This window comes from Lissotriton vulgaris, chromosome 10, assembly GCF_964263255.1.
Source record: "Lissotriton vulgaris chromosome 10, aLisVul1.2, whole genome shotgun sequence".
In the NCBI taxonomy this organism is placed as follows: Eukaryota; Metazoa; Chordata; class Amphibia; order Caudata; family Salamandridae; genus Lissotriton; species Lissotriton vulgaris.
In genome coordinates, this window is record NC_141698.1 from 818069216 (window position 1) to 818089905 (window position 20690).

At 42.7% G+C, this 20690-nt stretch overlaps 1 protein-coding gene across 3 annotated transcripts in view; it reads right to left on the minus strand.

The window, feature by feature from the left end:
• The window catches only part of TPK1 (thiamin pyrophosphokinase 1), a 1173355-nt gene that overhangs the window by 513827 nt on the left and 638838 nt on the right, over positions 1 to 20690 (minus strand). For all 3 annotated transcript variants that reach the window (XM_086941740.1, XM_086941739.1, XM_086941738.1), the window contains exon 6: positions 7836 to 7931. In XM_086941740.1, the coding sequence (XP_086797866.1) occupies positions 7836 to 7931 (96 nt within the window). The remainder of the gene's footprint in view (positions 1 to 7835; positions 7932 to 20690) is intronic.

Sequence of the window (20690 nt, forward strand, 5' to 3'; positions counted from 1 at the left end):
CAGGGAAGCTGATCACAGTGTGGAGAGCATTCACTGAAGTCGCCCTTCATCTCCTGATTATACAGTCACATAATTAAGATATGACGTGACTCTCTCTCTTTTAACCTTTTTTTCCCCCTACCTCTAGATCGCCTAATTAGAGCAGGACCCCGTGGCCCTCTTTGCACCCGACCCAGAGAGGTTGTATTTGCTTTTTACTATGTGAATGAGCAATTAATCACTTGTCTTCTTGTGTAGTACCTTGCATAGGTCCTCACGAATCGCCGGTTGGCGAGAAACATGTTGACCACACCAGGGGGTTGAGTTAGTTTTCTGTATACCTCCACAGCTTCTAGCTCCCCTCCCACCCCTTTTAACCAGAGAATCAGCCACGCCAATAAAACTCATTGTGGACTGATCACCCTTTTTAATATTCACTCACTTTGCACCGACTACACGTTCTTTCGTCCTCACTCACACTCACCATCGGCAAGGAACAAAAGAACTCCGCCAAAAGAGTGCCTTTGGGCACTCCGTCAGTCATTGCAGTGCCGGTCTGACGAGGGGCAGTGAGCCGATGACGATACTGGACATCCTTCAGTCAGGGTGTGTTTCACACCTAACGCTCTGGGTGTGTGAGGCTCTCTAGTTCCGACAAGGGAACCCGTCCAGTTCCTTGACTCCTTACATCCACTCTCTTCTCCACACTGTAATACTCTCCCCGGGGAACTTTGTATTCTTCTGTGTGCTGTGGACTTGACCTACTGTCAGAAACAACATACTACATTCGCTGAACTATTACCCATCTCAAGTCGGCCTAGTGACATTTGGGGTCCTCTAGTGTGCTATTTGCTCGCACGTTCAGATGATGCAGATACGCCTGAAGAAAGCCCTGCTGCTGTTTAACCTTATGGCTTGAACTCTGACTCAGAACATTATTCCCACTCATACGTCCACACCTCCATTCGGACAGCCCCCAACGGGACCTATTATCCTCATGCCACGACGATTCGGCCTACCTGACATGCCCCACACAGTACCCAACATCGAAGACCTCCCTCCTGATGTCGCCTATCCCCCCCCTATGTTATTAAGGGTTCCCCTAAACCACACCCGACGCATGCTCGCACTTTTTCTATTAAATAACATTCCGTGACACCACACACGTCGCTATTTATGGCACTGATGGTTAGCTGTTGGGATTAATGGGTTGCGGCTACTGCGAAATGCATGTCTCTACCTAACTGGGTTGCCATACCGGCTCGATACCTTTTTTTTTCCGAGCGAGAATGAAATGCCTCTTAGTTTCTTCACTGTTGGGAAGTTCTTTTAACTGTTACGAAAATGAACAATAATTTTAAAAACACTGTTCTGCTGCTGCTCATCCTTCAATGCACCACAGCACCGGTTGAGTCACCATCTTCGCTTACAGATGTGTTGCGCCGCCGGGCCTCAGGGATGCCAGCCACAAGGCTGTGTTATGGTTACCTCAATACGCTGCCGGCCTCCGGGTTGTAGGCACAAAATGCTGTGTACTGTGTTTCATCTTGTGCAATAAAGCAGCGTTGAACTCCAAATAATTTTTTTTTTAAAAAAAACATGTTATAAGGGAAACAGAGATAGTGTGGTTTTCAGCACACTCTTACTGCTCAAAGGGGCAAAAACACAAGTTATTTAGGTTCATAAAAAATATAAAAATGTGGTGGGTTACAGATTTTCCAACACACACTATACCCAAACTAAGAGAGACAAAATCCTAACTTTTTGCTTGGAAGATTTCATTGCACAGGGGAAAAAATCTGGACAACCCACTGGCTATGCACAGACAGGGACCTCTTCCGTCCCTCCTTAGACCTATAAGAAGACCTCTGTCAGACTCTACACCCACCACTACCTTAATCATGGGTAACCCAACCCAACCTCCTTTCAAAATTCTAGTCGGTCCATAGATGTAGCCCATAAATCATCAGGAACTCTGAAGGCCAACCAGTATGTGTGGTCCAGTTTGACTCCTGCAAAAGTGCCATTTCCATACAGAAAGGCAAACCATGACTACAGGGCAAACAAAAAGCAAAAGGATGAGTGTGACACCACCTACATTATAAAAATTTACAGTACTTGCCGATTTGATTAACTAGGCTCCCGACCATTCACTGACCTACTGAGGTTGGCCTCCCTTTTAGCCAGCGGATTGGCACAGAGTCATCAAATGATCTCTTTAGCCTGTACTGACATCATCAAAGCCATTAGGCTCAATGAATTCTGTTCTGTGTGCATCACTTGTTTCAGTGCTATCAATCTTACGTCAGAGAAAGGCACATGGTCTAGTGCTCCTTCTTACCATTAATAGGTCCAAACAGGGGTCCTGTATTCAAAAGACCCTCTGCCAGGTCATTCTCCCTCCTTTTTATTTATTATCTCAAATGAGTGAACTTTTAAATACATGAGTTCAGGATGTGGGTTTCACAAGCACCTCTTATATTTGATTTAGTAGACTGTAATGTTACTCCATCTATAATAAGATTGAGTAGGACATTTAGGGTTTACATGACGACTAACTTGGCTCTAAGTTCACTAGCGGTATTGTTGTTGGGATGCAAACGATGAATGTTTCGATAAACTATTGCTTTTAATAAATGCCTGTCTATGCAGTGATACAATCTGATGTACTAAGGTGACACACTCCAGCACATTAAAGAAATACACTTTTTTGAATTTTGAAGAGATTGCATTATAATTTTACATTATGTTTTCTGCACAATGCACTTGCCAAACAGTTTCATGGCTCAGCTTCTGGAAGGACTCTTAAAGCCAAGCCAGACCCATGGCTCGGTTTTGGCTCAGCTTGCCGTAATAGTTTCCCATCGTTCCCTCTTCTATTTGTTACTCGGTCTAGGTACATGGGGCAGTCAATCAATTGTAAAAGGCGAGGACTAGAAACATGAAGACCTGGCCTCATGCACCAATTTGACAACCCTACTGTTATAACTGGGGGTCTCTAGTTGGCAGAGGTAGGTACCACTGTCCAAATAGGGACCATTGCTTCTAGTCAGGGTAAGGAGGAAACCCTCTGAGATAACCCCTGCTCACCCGCTTGGTAGCTTGGAACGAGCAGTCAAGGATTATCAAAAGCAATGTGTAAAGTATTTGTACCAACACTCACAGTAACTCAATGAAAACACCACAAACTGACTCCACAACAGTTTAGAAAAATAAAGGTATTTAATCTAAACTACACAAGACCAAAACGACAAAAATCCAACATACACAGCTCAAGAATATGGTTTCAAAAGGTTCTTAAGGTTGCGTTAGAATAATCCACAGTTGCGTGAAAATAGTTCACAGTTGCGTCACGTTTAGCCAACAGTACCTTTAAATGCGACAAAGTTCCAAAACAGAAGCTGGTGCGGTGGAAAACAAGCGTTGCGTCACTCCTGAGACCGTGGGGAGGCGATGCGACAACCCCGCTGGATGTAGCGGGCGTGTTGCGCCGAATCCGGTCTGTATGGGGAGGGAGGCGATACCTTGTATGGATTCCGGTGTTGAGGTTCCGTAGTGAAAAAGCTCGCAAAGGCATGATGCGATGATTTGTGGGGGCTGCGACGATCTCCGGGGTGACAATGCGCGGTCCAGCGGCGATCTTCCTCTCGCAGCTCTTCGATGCGATAGCTCTGCGACAATGTTCGCAGCGACGTGATGCGGTCCGCAAGCAAGCGGTGTGACAATCTCACCCAGGGACGACAGGCTCTGCGACGATACTCGCAGCGATTAGTAATCTTCCAGCACCAGACTGTTGCGTCCCGTAAATGAAGGATGCGACGACTCTGGCAGCGGCAATAGGCGCTGCGATGAGCTCGGCCTTCGTAGTGGCAAAAATTTCCTAGCACTGACGGGGGATGTGCTCCGCAAGCGAGCAATGCGATAAAACTTGCAGAAAGTCTTTAAAATCTTGGTTTCCAGCTTCCCAACACAGGTACAACTTCCAGAGGCACCACAACTGGCCCAAGCACTCTAGGAAGGACAGAACTCTCTAAGTAGAGTTCAAAGAAGCTGGGGGTGAAGTCCTTTTCTTCCTGGGACTTCTTAACAGGGAGACAGCTCTTCTCAGGCCCTTGGAGATCCCCCCTCCTTCAAGCAAGGGGACACAGCACAAAGCAAAAACCTTCCCCTCTCATTTACAGCAAAGCAACAGCAGGGCAGTCCAACAGAGCAACAGCAGGACAGTCTTTCTTCCTCAGTTTCATCTTTCTCCTTGGCAGAGGTTCCTTCTTGATTCCAGGATGATCTAATTTTCTGTAGTCAGGGTCCTGTACTTATCCCCCTAAAAATCTTTCTTACCTTTGTTTTCCTGGCTTCTCCTTTCCTTTCAGAGTGAGGGGCAGGGGTCGTCAGCCGCCCAGCAGGAGGTGGAGCCAGCATTGTGTAAGGCAGGCACAGCCCTATTCAGGCCCAGGTGCTATCCCCTCCCACCACTCAAGATACAGATGCAGTCATTCAGCCTAGGGCCGACTCATCCAGCCTCCTGGGGGCTCCCCAGCCCCTGTCACTCTAAAGCCAGACAGTCTATTCACAAACAGGCCAAGACACACAGAAAGGTCAGACAAGAGAACAGCCACTTTCTAAAAGTGCTGTTCTCAAACACAGGATTTAAAAACCACTTTTCCTAAAAGATGTGTTATTAAATTCTGAGTTCAGGGATATCAGACTTTTATGTCCTATCTTGCTCCTATAGGAAGATATGCTGGTAGCCACTGTAGCCAGCATTCCCCATGATAGCCTATGGGGCAACATAGCCTTACAATAGTGAAAATCGAAAATGGCTGTAATTCACTACCAGAGCATGTCACCTGCACAAGAACATGCTCTACCTTTCACATACACTGCACCCTGCCCAAAGTGGTACCTGGGGCTTTCCATAAGGGTGACCAATGTGTACAGAAAGGGAAGGGTTAGGCCTTTTCAGTGGAAACACTGACCAGGAGGACATGGCAGTTCACAGACTGCACACAGGCACTGCGGTGGCAGGCCTGGGACATCATTGTGGGGCTACTCATTTGTGTGGCACAATCAGTGCTGCAGGCCCACTAGTAGCATTTGTATCACCAGCCCTGGGCCACTCAGTGCACTTTACTAGGGACGTCTTGGTGATACAAATATGCCAATCATGGATAACCAATCACAATAACAATTGACACAGGGCGCACTTGCACTTTGACACTGAACAGCAGTGGCAAAGTGCACAAAGCATCTAAACCAGCAAAAACGAAATCCAGCACAGCATCAAAAATGCAGGAGGTAGAAGCAAAAAAATAGGGGGGAACCACGCCAAGGGTGCCAGGTCTAACACCTACAATGAAGGCTTCTTGTAGCATAAACGAAAAAAGAGTGTGTTTAGTTAAAATACTTTTAAAATAAGTAATCCTATAGCAGGGACTATAGTGTTGTGCTGTACGTGACCATAGTTATGAGTTCCCCAGAAGAATTACCAGGGCGCAAGTAGGATGGTCAGGGCCGTAGCTTCAGCACGGATGCTTGGGGTGTGACACCTGTCAAATGCATTCTTGGATTGGTAGTTATGTCTGGGTTCCTGATTCAGGTTGGGTATGTCTGTGTAGTTTTTTCTCGTTGTTTTCAATTCACTAAGAGGTTTTGACTAATGGTGGGTGGTGAACTTTGCTCCGCCAGCGGAGTTTTCAGAGTTTTACCAGCTCTGCCCTCCGCTTGGAACGCGGAGTTCAGCAAACACTCTGATTCCGCCGCATAGCAGAGTTTGCCCTGCCACCCACCGGAGGCCGCTGCAGGTTACCTGGTCATGGTGCTTCTCCGCTGTGTTGTGCCATGCCCAGGCTGTCATTCTCCTCCTGGCTTTCTCTTCCAGTCTCCAGGCCCATCCATGGCAAAACGAAACCTGCATGCTCTACGTCACTCTTGGGAGGACTGTGCATGCGTGCAAGCATTTCAAGTCCTTCCTAGACGTAGAGCATAGGAGTTTTGTTTTGTCATGGATGAGCCTGGAGACTGGAAAGATAGCCAGGAGCAGGACAGCCCAGGCATGGTGGAGAAGCACAAGGTAAGCGGCGCAGATGGCTGCCTGCATCATGCTTCATGCAGGCAGGGGGCGGAGCGGATTTCCACCAAGTTTTTAACCAATTCAGTGGAATTTCACAAAGTATCACTCGGCCAACCACGCCCAGGGTTAGTTTTGACTTGTTCATTTCGTGGAGTGGGATATTAAAACTATATAGTGATTGGTTTACCGAAGGAGTAGTAAATCTGCACCATAGAAGTACTTCTTGAATGGATGCAAATGTACTTCTTTTTGGAATTCACAAACATTGGCAGTAGTAAGCTTGGAATGTTGCCCCACTATCGTTTCCAGGCATTCTACTAGTAATCAAACACCCTAAAGGTGATAGGATAAATGATGTCAAATAGTCTACTCTATCTACTCAGGTAGCATTTCAACCCATTTTTTTCACCCACTTTGCCACTGTTGACAGAGGCCCACCTAATGCAACTCTGTTCCCCATGGACACGGCCCATCACAAACTAGTCATCTCACCTCGCCGCCCTGCAGTCCTCTGCTTTTATAGTTGGGAAATTTGAGATTCACACCTGGTCGCAAATCTAGCTGACTAACAGCCTGATTCATCAAAGGTAATTGCGCTCACAAAGGGCCAGATTCTGAGAATCTGGCCCTTTGCGAGTGCGATTTTTGCATTTGGGATTCATCATCCCAAATGCAAAAATCACTATTACCGAAATCGCATATTTGCGAGGAATTGGATTTATAGAATCTCTAATAGAGATTCCTTAAATGCAATTCATCAACCATTTAGAAATTGCGAAAGCGCATTATTTGGTCGCAATTTACCACCAAGTCTGACTTGGTGGTAAATTGCGAAAAAAGAGTTAAAAGCACTTTAGTGCATTTTTTTCTTTTGCATGTTACACACACACATGTACGCTCCTGAACTTCACCTGGTGTTCCCCAGAGACATATCCTGAAATAAGTAGCAGACACTCTTAAGTAGAAAGAGCCGGAACAGATAAGGGTTTTAGCTGGAAGTCACGATACAATTATCAGCCACCATAGTGGAACATCACTGAAATCATCAGCAAGTTTGAAAACCATTCAGCGAAGGCTGCATCAGGGACCATCAGCTGTAAGGCAGGTGATCATGTCAAGGAAGGGTCGTGCTTTCATGCACATTCGCCTCACAATTAAACACTCGGTACAAACTGTGCTTGGAAGACCTTCAAGAAAGCAGGAATACTGGCTGCCAAATTATGTCATTAAATATGCTCATTTACAAATTAGTGCCCACTGCAGTAAACATAGCCGTAAAATGTGTCTGGTAACTACCAAGTGTGTGCATACAGGTATGGCCACACACCTCCACTGAGCTTCTTCAGGGGCTGCATGTTTAACGCAATGGGCAGGTTTTTCTTCTCACTGAGTTCTCCGAGTTCAGGTGAATTAAAACAACGTATTTAGCTTTTTTTCCGTACATTTATGAGTGTGAGGCATTACATGTATTTGTAAAAATGAGATGCATCTGCGACCAAGCTGTGACGTATTTGCTTGATATGCTCAGCCTCGACACCAATTAATAAACACTTGATTTGTAAAGGAGAATTAATAGGGGTTTTGAGTGCCCCCCCCCCCAAATGTACTGACGTCCTTTAATTTAAAAAAAAAAAACATGCGCTCCTCAATTCTTAGCCCGATAAATGTAGGCGCCAACAGCAGCTAAACTTATATAAATATACACGTTGGAAAGATTCGCAGCGAAATCAAGAGCAAGGACTTTTTTAATTACAAATAAACAGAATTAAGCATTGAAAATGTATACCTGCATCTGTCTTTCTGTCATCTTTCTGTGAAGTATCTGAAGGCACTTGCTGAAATCTGTCAAGTCTTGATCCGGTGTTTCAATCAACTCACACCCCTGATCGCCCCAAACAAGAAAAGAAAGAAACATTGATTAAAGAAACAGTGATACTCCCATGAATGTATTTCCTGTCTACAACAAAAAAACGGATTTTAACGTACTTATTTTATGTAATGTTTGTCTTTTAAAATAAGTTCATGAGACAGTCAAGTGGCTGGGTGTACAGTTGGCTGGCTTAACCAATCAGAACTCAGCTGTCACATCATATACCATAATCAACTTAAGATGCCTCACAAGCATTCAGCACATTCTAGAAGGTTCTAGCAAACCTCCCTAAACGATGACTGTGCAATGATACGCCTGGCATGCCAGAGCCTGCATAAATAGCTGAAGGTACTCTCATTCTCTACCTGCAAGGGAATTAAGCAATGTTTTAGTGAGGTGCAATGCATATGCGTGCAATGTTGTCGTTTAAGAATTGTAAAAAAACACACCTGTATATTTTTAGTTGAATGTAAATTTTGGTGCAAGCTGCCTTCAAGACAATGTACATGTAATCTAAAATAGACATTAATGAAAATCAAAATGTGTCAATACAGGAGTGCCTAATCATTTTTGGGAAATTGTCAAATCATATATATATGCACTACACATAACTGGACTATTTTAAATGTATTAAAATGTAGAAATTGCACTAGATAAGGCAAAACGTTTGTCTTCAATAAATGTAAAATCAATGTTAGTTCTAACCTTAAAACCTCGAAGATATTTATTAATGGCACATTTTCTCTTGTCTAGTGCATTTTCCGTATATAAATGCATATTAATTTACTGTAAAATGTTTTAAGGTGTAATGCATATGTGTTTATTTTGATCACTTATCAAGTTAAGATAAACACACCTGTATTAACTCTTAAAAAAATATTTTTAAAAGGGTTATTTTTTGGTGAAAGTGTCCAAGCTTTCTGTGCCCATAAAAATATTTTTCACACTAATATTTGCATTGTACAAATATGCAATTTAAAAAAAGCTTTTCTTTACTGTCTGAAATTTAAGTTCCAACAGTTATTACACATTTTCATCATTAACGTTGCCAATAATCGATGACTTTTATATTAATAATTCAGTCAGGAAAAACTCCGTACAATGTTTTTTATTTATAAATAATTTACTTCTCTCAAATATATTACTTGGAAAAAAATCATAAAGGAAGGTGAAACACGATACACAGCAACAGCCTGTCTCCGAAACAGACTTCCAACGGGTAACCTCCTCACGAAGAGGCCTCTAGCAGGCACAAGGCAGGCATTTCAAGGATCTTTCTTGGGAAAGGCGAGTTTAGGTTTGACGTGGGTCAGGGACAGGTGGGATATCAAATTGGGAGGAGGAATACAGGTAGGAGCGGTGAGAGAGGATTGGGTTAGGGCGGTAGAGGGAGCTGGAGTGGGTGATGTGCTTGTGTCTGTATGTTTTGCAGGCGCATGTGGGTCTGGTGTATGTTGTGTAGGGTTGGATATGTGTGTTAGTTTGGTTGAGTGTGCATGTGTCTGTATGTTTTGCAGTTTTTCATGTATGTTTGAATGTGTGTGGGTTGGCAGGTTTTTGGTGTTCAAGTGAGTGTGTGTTTGTGTTTGGGGGTGTTTTGGGTGCAAGTGTGCTTGTGTGTGAGTGTGCTTTGGATGAGTTTGCTGTTGAGGTAGTTGGTGTGGTTGTGGTTTGTGTGTCTATGTTTTGCAGTTGAATGTAGGCCTGGTGTATATTCAGATGTGTGTGGTTTGACTGGTGTCTGGTTTTCTGGTGAGTGTGTGTTTCGGTTTGGTAGATGTTGTTTTGCGTGTAGTTGTGCTTGTGTGTGAATTAGTTGTTTTGGATGAATGTGCTATTGAGGTGGTTGGTGTGGTTGTGGTGCTTGTGGGTGTACTGGTGGATGTGGTGGTGGGTGTGGCAGTGGTTGGGGTGTAGATGTGGTGGGGTGATTGTGGTAGTAGGGGGCATGGTGGTGGTTGTGGGTGTGGTGGTAGTTGTGGATGTAGTGTCAATGGTGAGTTGTGCTGTTTGTGTCTGTTTGAGTGGGTGCCTGCAAATTAGCGAGGGTACTTGAGATAGGGCTGGGACTTTGGAATTGGGATGATGAAGGGACCTGAATTGGGGCAGAAGGTTCAGCTGGTTTGAAAGGCTGCAGTCAGTGAGGAGGCTAGTCTTGCAAATGTTCTCTGTAGGTCAGCCATTGAGCTATGAATGGCTTCCAGGTATGCTACCATTTGTTGCATTTGGCAACTAAGGCCCTGGATTTCATTCAGGAGTGCGGTCTGGCCTTGTACGAGCAGCCAGGGTGACACCGGCAAAGGGTGAAGTGCCTGTAGCTAAGGAGACCACAGCCATTTTAGGGGGTTAGGTTTGGGCAACTGGGGGGTGGAGCAAGAGGGAGAGAGGAGATGGGTCTCTGCGTGGCAGACAAGGATGCGATTGCCACAGTTACTGTAGTTTACATAACCACCAGGGACTAGTCACTTGTGAAGGCCTTCAAAGATGATGATGAGATGGTGGCCTCCGTTTCAGTCCCCCTACCCTTCGTGCCACTTTGTCATCAGTGTCTGAGGTCTCATCACCCGAAACACAATGGCCGACTGCTTTCCCGCCTACGTGGCTAATGTCCAATTCGCCTGCTCTTGAAGATGCCGAAAAGACATATGCAGTAGTTTTATTGAATCTGTGCAATAGGACTGATCATGAACTTTTCTCTCAATTTTTATTTTCTAATTTGCATATGCCACCTGCTCAAAGGCTTATCTCATGTATGTATGGACCATCTTCTAAAACCATTTTGTCACAGTTTTGTAAGTTCCAATTATTGCTCCGATATTATTTTTGATCTTTTACCTTCACCATTTTCGAATCTCTCCAGGAACTGTTTAACCCGTTAACCGCGGCGGACATTCTGCCGCAGTGTGGGCGGTCTACTCAGTGGGCGGGGACTGCATCGGCCAACGGTTGTGCACAGCACCGTTGGCCGAAGCGAGCACGGAACAGGTTATCACCACTGAATGGGTCTCATTGGCTGTACTGAACCTATGCCACGAAAACGATATAAAGCAAAAAAACCTTAGTGCATTGTGTGTACAAGGTAAAAAAGCTGATTTCTTAATAATTTGATAATATACAAATATAAATCAATGTGTGTTAATATTTACTGAAATGATGTACCAATATTTGTATAAACTGAAAGCCTGTTGTTTTGCTGGGTCATTTCACAATGGTTACACTTACTTCATGAAACTTAAGTATACTTAAAATGTAGAAAAGTATGTTCGCGTATTCAGTGCTTAAGTAGCTTATCAATATATCATGCCCTATGTATTTAATTATGCTGTTGAAGAAATTCTGAATTAATTTTGTTGGTATAGTCTAATGACTTCTACAGCGTAAGCAAATACATAGTGTTTGACACATTTCTAATTCACTCCAGTACGGAGCAAAAATATTTATACATTTGATTCTAAATGATTTTAATTTATTTTCTGCTTGTTTTACCATTTTGACAGGTTTTAAAAATATGCTGGCTTACTTTTTACGCAAACATTGGTAAAACATTACAGTAAATTTTAGATACACTGATTTGCATACATTTTTTCAATATAAAACAAAAATGCTAATCCCAATTTGGAAATTGTTCGACTTTGGTGAATGTCTAAAATCTCCTAATGATCATTATTGTGCCTGATTTGTAGTTTTCCATATAGATTAGTCCAACATATATGTGATAGAAAATTCCATATGAAAAAGTCCCTTTAAATATTGTTTTATTATTGCTTTATCATCTGCAAGCATGCAGGCCATTAGGGGGTCAGGGCGCCGCCCACAAGCTTCCTATGTTGATAGGACTGGCCGAGCTGGGCTTCAGCTGACATTTTTGACCCGCATCGTAGGTCCTCCCATGTCTTCGTACAGTGGATGCTGTGCTGCTTGTAGACTAGGGAGACCCCACCTTCTTCGCAATGGTCTTCCAGATTGTCTTCTTCTGATGGGCGATGACCTGTATAGGTACAAAAAATTAAAGACAAAATGTTATGTGACTTTTTGATTGTGTGTATTGATGTGACAATTTAGTGAATTCAATGACAAGCATTTTCAAAGAGTTACAACAGCATATTTTATTTTTTATAATACCCACGTTACAAAATTGTAGTAACGGGTTCAGCACCCTTATTCCTTTTCATGTCCTTATGTTACTAATCAAAGGCAGTGACATGATCTAGGTGAATCATTTTTGGGCGAATGCAAAAAGTTAATTTCATTTTTATTTGGTATGTAAACAAATATATATATATATGTTAAATTATTTAGAAAATATAACATTTTCTAAATTCACAAAAGGTTAAATTTGTATATTTCAATGGAATTTATATATATATATATATATACCAAACAATTGGACAAACACAACAGTCTTATGTGTTAAAAAATTTAAATTAAATAGAACTGAAACTTTACTTAAATCACTACACTTCACTCAGGAACTAAAACAGACGCTGTAACCTGTGTTAAAATTAAAAAATAAGTTAGTCAGAATTACATTTTATTTTTAAACATCTACCTGTTCCTTGGGTGAGCCATACACGTGGCTGTACAGGGACAGGAACTTCGTAGCAAGCCACTCCAGCTTCCCTGGCTAGAAGTTTGGGGCTCGTCTCGTGGCATGGTGGCTCGCAGAGGTCAGAAACAGCAGCAAAAGATGAGGAGGTGACGTGGCTGCAGTGTTAGGGGGCAAGTAAGCTTTTTTCTAAATGCTGCATACATTTAAGCATTTACGCAACATGCAACATTGTCAACGGAGACTGACACATCCATTGGCTGTCATGCATTGGTTTCACACACATTAGCCTATTGCTGTGTCCATTGTGGAGATTCCCACCTACTACGCAGTTTACTTCCGCCGACTTCCATCTAATTGGAAATGTCGTGACGGCGAAGTCAGGCGTCCGCCATTTTAGATAGTGAAATAGTGTGTTTGTGAATGTAAGCGCATCACCAGCACGAAAAATGGTAGCTAGCTTGTTTACATATACGAAATACTAATGCTAGTCCTTTGTTGTTATGATAAAGTGTCATGTAGTGCATTACTGTGGCTAAATGCAAAAGTAGCACAGTTTTTTTTTACTTTCTTTAACGGAATTTAAGATAAAAAAATGTAAAATGTAAAAATTAAGGTGTAAGCAATACATTTGGAATGTAATATTTACACAATTGCCAAGAAAATCAATTACACATGCACAAAATTTCATTTTTTATTACATTACAAACACAAGAGCAAAAACCCAAGAAAATTCTGGGCCCTAATTAACCACACCAACCCGAGTACCTCAAGCAAATATCCAAGAGTCTGAATGGGCATCATACCTCACAGACCATTTCAGGTCCCCAGAACATCTAGGACCCACAGGATGTGGTCCGCTGACAGAGACCGATACCGAGGCCAGCATTAAGCGGAGTTCACCCACTGAACTGCCAAGCTCACTTAATATGGACTTTCAGGTGTCCCAAGACAGAGTAGCGTCGGCTGTGACTAAAGCAAGATCAGGCGGAGTACCAGGCCCAAATTGCCTGCCACAGAACCTTTTTAAATCTGATATAGCTTTTTGGTCAGGAACCCTAACAAACCTTTTCAACTACGCCCTGAGAACCGCAACTATCCCAGACTCATGGCGGGGTGCAATAATACACCCAATTTATAAATCAGGATCCCGCGCTGCCCCTAACAACTATAGACTCATTGCTCTTTTGGACATTGAGGCTAAACACTATACAGGCCTCCTTCTGGAGGACCTGTAGCTATGGGCAAAGGAACACAACCGGATTCCGATTAATCAAACGGGGTTTGTTGCCAACTCAGGGACTATGGCAAATCTTCTAGCAGTGTCATCCATCGTCGACAAAGCACTCTTAACATCTAGGACAGTGCTATGCTGCTTTGTCGATTTCAAAGCAGCATTTGACAGGGTCCCCAGGGTGGCTTTATGGGAAAAACTTAGGAAGTGGGGGATCCCTGACAAACTACTGGAGGCCATTATTCAACTTCACTCTTGCACCTGGGTCCGAGTGAAGTTAGGGTCCGGCACGCATCTCTCGTGGAAAATTATGACAACGAGAGCTGTTAAGCAGGAATGTGTGCTGGCCCCCCTGCTCTTTAACCTGTTCATAGCAGATCTGTTGTTGACCCAGGATGAAACCAATAGTCATCCTCCAAAGGTGGGAGGCACGGCACTTAGCAATCTGTTATATGCTGATGACCTTGTTCTGTTCAGCCTCACCAGGGTCGAGCTGCAATGGCTTCTTGACACACTGCTTCGTTATACAATAGCGAATCAATTAGAAGTCTATTTAAAGAAAACTCAAGTAGTACCCTTTGGGAAGAAACAATATGTTGGCGGTGGGTGGTCCTTTAACAACATAAGCCTCGCGATAGGTCAATCGTATAAATATCTTGGCGTCCACCTGGACTCAAGGGTCAACCTTATAAAACAGCGCCATAAGATTGCAGTTAAAGCCACGACTCTTGCAGTATCTCTAACTAAGCTTTCAAAAAATCTCTCAGGTCCAACTCTCTCGCCCCTCTTGGAAGTCCCGAGAGCGAAAACCGGCCCCACCCTATCATACAGGATAGAGACATTCAAGGGTAAATTGAATACGGCCCTAAACCAACATACCACCAAAATCTAGAAAAAGTTCCTCCAGTTGCCAACTTCTGCATCTGCTGCACAGATAAGATTAGAGATGGGGCTACCAAACTATGAGGTTTTCAATATTGGTGCATACCTAAACCTCTGTCACAAGCTGAGACAGGCTGACCCAGACTCATTAGAATCCCAAGTCTGGCTAGAAGTCTCACAGAAAAACCCAGGAGGAACTTTTGGTCGCCTCTTCAAGGACTACATCCAACAAATGTCAGCAGGCGACCTATGGGCTCTTAACCCCAGTCAGACAGCGTTTAAAATTGCCATCAAAAAATGTGTAAGAATGAGATCACTTATCACAGACAAAGCACTCTTTTCAAAACGCAGCCATTCTTGGGCCCTTGTAAACTCCTATAGTTGGCTACTCCCTGCCGCTTATCTTTCCTGCACATACTCACTGTATCTAAAACGTAGCCTTATAGCTATTAGAATGGGTGACTGGCGTTTTCTGCAAGACTTACCCCCCTGGAGACGCACGGCGGAAGATCTAACTTGCAGAGGGTGCGGCACAACATCCGAAACATTGTTACATGTGGTTTGCCTTTGCCCAGCCTTTAACTTCCAACGTAGCTGCAAACTAAAAGCCGAATGGAACAGGCTGGGCGCCCGAACTTGTAGGCAGGCCATTATTGTGGCTTTGAACTCTGAAAACACTGACTTAAATATAAGACTAACAAAGTTCATCCAGCAAGCATATCGCAATTTCAAATTAAAGAGGTCCTGCTAAATCCTCCCTCTTATTTTCTTTCTTTTTCTTTTTCATCACTTAATGAACCCTATGATACATCCCAAACTTCTAGGGGGATGAATTGAAAAGAATATGAGTAGTACCCCTAGGAAAATTGGGTCGTCTTTTAGATGTATGATTTCCAAGTCAGCGAGAGTAAATAAAAAGGAGTGAAGTTCCCTGTATATTCGGTTTCAACATTTTACTACTTTTTCTTCTGGTTTTTATCCTTCTTTTAAAAAACAAAAAAAAAAAAACATTTTTACGGACCTAGGAGGCTCAGGTTGCGAAAGACCTTTATTCGGCTGGCTTACCGACTGTTTTGCGGTTTTCATTTTTAACAAGTTGTATATATTGTTAATTATGTAACCCTCTTTTAAAGATATCTGTGTTATATCTAAATAAAGAATTTCTACTAAAAAAAAAAATATGCAAATGTGTACATTTAATTTAAAAAGTGATGAAATGTGTGTTTTATTACAAAAAACTATTTGCAAATTTTTTTAAAACGGCCATTTAAATAGGCAATCTATTCAGAATATCTGTCATCAGCTAGAGCCAGATTTTCTGCCTCGCAATCGGAATCCCACAGCAATGACATCAATAGTGAAATTAATGGCAGTACTCCATTTTTTGGCCACAGGATCATTCCAATACACTGTTAGTATCTGGTGCAATGTCACAACCAACATGCAATGCTGTGCTTCAAGCAATTGTTTCTTCAATGTTGAGACACATCAACAGCTTCATACCGTTTCCATGAACAGAGGATTTTGCCAATGTGAAGAGAGAGTTTTTGCTTTGAGTCGCCTCCCATATGGTCGGAGCAATTGATGGCACATGTATTGCTTTGGCGCCACCACACGACAAAGAACAAGTCTACTGCAATCGGAAACACAGTCAATCAATGTGGAAGTTGAATGCTTACCAGATTTGTACATCACAAGTATGTGTGCGCATTTCCAGGATCAACACATGATTCCCTAGTACTAAAGAATAGCACCATAACCCTGCAAATGTCACAACTTGGACCTGAGAGGGCCTGGCTTCTGGGTAAATACAATGTGTCAATACAATGTTTTGGATAATGCCTGTCTAATAAACAAAAATGTGGTTGTAATTTAATGTTTTGCCTCTTTGTTTTTTTATTTCATATAGGAGACCCAGCTTATCCTAACCAACCATGGTTGTTAGCACCACTGAGACATCAAACAACGCCAGGGGAAGTCTGCTTCAATGAAGGCCATGGAAGAACATGGAGGCCAGTGGACTGAGCTCCTAAAGGACAGATTTCAATGTCTTGAAAGGACTGGGGGAGCCCTCCTCTTCTCACCCAATAAGGTGTGCAAAATCACCATGTCAAGCTGCATCTTACAAAACATAGCCATGTGGAGGAACATCTCATACATTGCAGAGGAAGAAGATCATGATGAGCCACTGGATGAGGAGTCAGTCAGTCAGTCAAAAATACTTTTATTTGATCTCGTTAAAAATCATAAAGGAGTGGAGAAAGTTCAATGATACAAACATGTAAAAAAAAAGAAACAAGGTTACTTAATTGGATAAAATGTTGAGGGTTAAAAAGGAGCTAACAGAAAAGAAATGAAAACACAATGCTGTCATGACCTGAATAATCGTCCATAGAAAATACATTAAGTAAAACTTTCATGTTAAAAGAAGTTTTAAACAGAGAGAGGCGATGCTGTACACCGGGGGCCCAGAATTTGTGTTAATGCAGGGGATGAACAAGGGTCCAAGTGGTCTAAACTGAACCACTCCAGTTCATTCTTGTTTGTTGTCTAATTCTTTGGCTGCCATTTTCCAAAGCATAATGGCTTTGCAAGAAAGTTCAATGGAGTGGCCTCCAAGACAATGTATAACTGCCGCTCTGCATGTCCGTAGCTGATTTTTTATCAGCAACTTGCGGAGGACCCTTTTCCGAATTTCTAGTAGTGTAGGGCAGATGCATAGTAGATGTAAGAGGCTCTCTTCTCCTTGTCCGCACAGCCGGCATTCTTTTGTTGACCATACTCGTTTCCATTTTGGGGTTAGGTCCTTCGTAGGAAATGACCCCAGTCGTAGCATGGTCAGATAGTGTTTTTTATGTTGTGAAAAATGGTCTAACAAGTATGGTTGTGGTTTGAGCGACTGGTAAGAACTAATCACTGCCCAAGCGTGTTTTTTCTTTGAGAATGCAGTTTTATCCATTAGCTGTGAAATTTGTTTGGTTGCGCTGTTTACTGCCTTTTTGAAGCCAGAAAAAGGGGTGTTTGTATGCCATACCCCTTCGAGGTGTATGTCCTTGAGTGAACCTTTTAGGACCGTGACGATGGAATTATTTAGCATCGCTTGCTTTTCGGTTTCTTCCCAGCAGGAGTGGACTAATGTGTTATCTTCTGCTTGCCTCATCCGCCAGTAGTATTTAATGACCGCCCCTTGTCTGGCTGGTTTCTGATTTTTTAGCCCGTATTCCAGTCGAATCTGGGCTTGAGAAATGTGCTGGGGGATTAAGAACAACCTCTTGAAGAAGCTTGATTGGGCTTGATTAAGGGCGGCTGCGTCTATTGTATGCATTATTTCTGACCCGTATGATATGGTTGGTATAAATTTGGCTGCGATTACTTTCAACACATGGCCTGTTGAGCTGCCTTTTAATTTCCTTTGTAAAGTTTTAAAGGCATAGAGAAGTTGTTTTGCTTTCGTTCTCACTTGATTCAGCTGGTGTTTGAAGTTAAGGTTTTGGTCAAGTTGAAACCCTAGATATTTGTAAGATTCCACCTGGGTTATTGGTTTGTCACCCAGGTTCCAGATGAATTTGCCTTTTGACCCTTTTTTGTGATGTTTTGAGAAGCACAGCACCTTAGTTTTCTTGCGATTGATTGTTAATTGGGATGCTATGGTGTATGCTCCTAATTGGGTCATTGATCGTTGAAGGCCTATCGGTGTTTGTGATAGAAGGACAATATCATCTGCGTATTGAAGGCTGGTGATTGGTATTTTGCCCAGTTTTGGGGGGTCGGTTTGGACTTGTTGAAGGTATTTCTCGAGGTCGGCAGTGTAGATGTTAAAGAGGCAGGGGGCCAGCACGCACCCCTGTTTCAGCCCGTTTTTAGTTTGGATCTTACTTGTTATGCTGCACCCGTCTCCTTTTTTGATTTGGACCCATGTATCCGAGTAAAGGTTGATAATTGCCTCCAAAAGTTTTGTTGGTGCGCCCAAGCTTTGCATTTTGGCCCATAGCTTTGCCCTCTGTACTTTATCAAATGCTGCTTTAAGGTCAATAAAGCAGGCATAGAGGGAGCGGGATTTGGCCATGGCTTGATTGGCAAGGAGTGTGACCGTAGAGATGTTGGTAAGGGTGCCCATTCCAGGCCGGAATCCTGTTTGTGTGTTTGGCATCAAGTTTGTGTGGCTCACCCAGTCTTCTAACTCTGCCAGCAGGTTGGAGGCGTAGATTTTGGCTTCAACATCGATGAGTGCGATCAATCTGTAATTGGCAGGATCTGAACGTGGACCAGATTTATGTATAGGATTAAGGATGCTTCCTCTCCAGGAGTCTGGGATCGTACCTGACAATAGTGCATGTGTGAATAATGGAGTAAGGATATCAGACCAGAATAAGGGATCATGCCGGAATAATGCGTTAGGCAATCCGTTAGGTCCTGGGGCTCCTTCAGGCCTTAGATTTTTTATGGTTTTAAGGACCCGATCTTGGGAAATCTGCAGAGGTGGTTCTGACAGTTCGATTGTTGGTGTATCATCAACTGTTTCTGCAGTGGGGATTTCCTGATTTGTAGCTCCTGAGGGTAGGGTGTCATTATATGTTTGCTCGATGTCTGCTTTCCAAGTGTCCTCCATTACGTCAGAGTTGAAGTGCCTGTTCTTGCCGTTCGATAGCTGGTTGATTATATCCCAGAAGAGCTTAGAGTCTTTTTGGTTGCTGGCATGGAGGAGTTTTGCCCAGAGTTCTTCTCTGAAGGCTTTCTTGGCTGCCTTGGAGTCTCTTTTGAGGTCTTTTCTTGCTTTTGATATTAGTGAGAGAATGTCCTGAGTAGATTCTGAGCCTCGAGTTCGCAGATGCCTTAGATGTTTATTCAATTGATTTTTTTGTTTCCTTAAACTGGTGGTGAACCACCCTATCCCTTCTGGTCTGCCTGGTTTGCGGCCATTTTTTGAGAAATCTTTGTTTAGGTCTTGAGCAAAGATTTCCCAAGCCTTTATGCATGATGGATTGACTTTAAAACTCTCCGAAAGGGTTATGCATGTGGCCATGATGTCACCGATATTTTCCTTTTTCCAAATTAGACGTTTCAAATTGTAACATTTTGTGAATTGGGACATCTCTTTGTCTTTTGCGGGGTCGGCCATATTTACCAGTAAAGTGAAGGTTTGTGGGTGATGATCGCTTTCTGACCTATATTTTATTTCAAAGTTTGTGATGTGCGGAAGAAGGTCTAGGTTTGATAATGAATAGTCAATGATGGAGCATGTTCTCTGCGTTACTCGGGTATATGCTTGGTGGCTCTCTGATGTCACTTGTCGGTTTAACACGCCCAATGATCTTTCTTCCAACAGAGAGGCACATCTGTTACCATGTGTGTCACGTTGTTTGCTAGGTGGAGCATGGCCTGTTGGACTATCTTTCCTTAGATTTTGTAATTTCATGTTGAAATCTCCTGATAAAATTATGTTGGAGTGTGGGTGAGCCAGTTTTAATGTGTCCAGTGTTGCTGCTAGAGTGTCAATATTCAATCTCTTTTGTTTGGATGATGGGTGGATGTATATATTCAATATTAGTAGGCTACAGAAGGTCGGGGCTGTTAATTTGATACATAGCATCCATGTTGTATCTAAATCTACTTCCGTGGCCTGCCAGGAGATGTGAGTCGAGACATAGATTGAAAGCCCTCCTTTAGCTCTACCATATTTCGAGTCCTTCTGGGCCGGGTTAAGATATTCTTTGTAACCTACTATTGGTGAAGGATTTGTTTGCCATGTCTCTTGGAGAAGAATTAAATCGTGTTTTTTGAGAAATTCCATGAAGTCCGGATCATGGATGAGGATGTTGCAATGCCAAAAGTAGATGATAAAAGGTGAAGAGAAAACATTGACTTCCATCAAGATGTAACTGACAACTTCTTCACATGAGTGTAAGTATATATTGACAATTATATTACATTATAAAACAACTTATCTAATGAAAATAAAAGACTTTGCTAAACATTTTTGTGAAAGGTAAAGTTAAAGAAAGTCCAGGGAAAAGATGTTTGTTAATCTAAGTTTTGGTACATTGACTACTATGTTTATTTACATTGTTCATCCTTGTTTATTTTTAGAAAATGTGTCCTCAAATTTTGC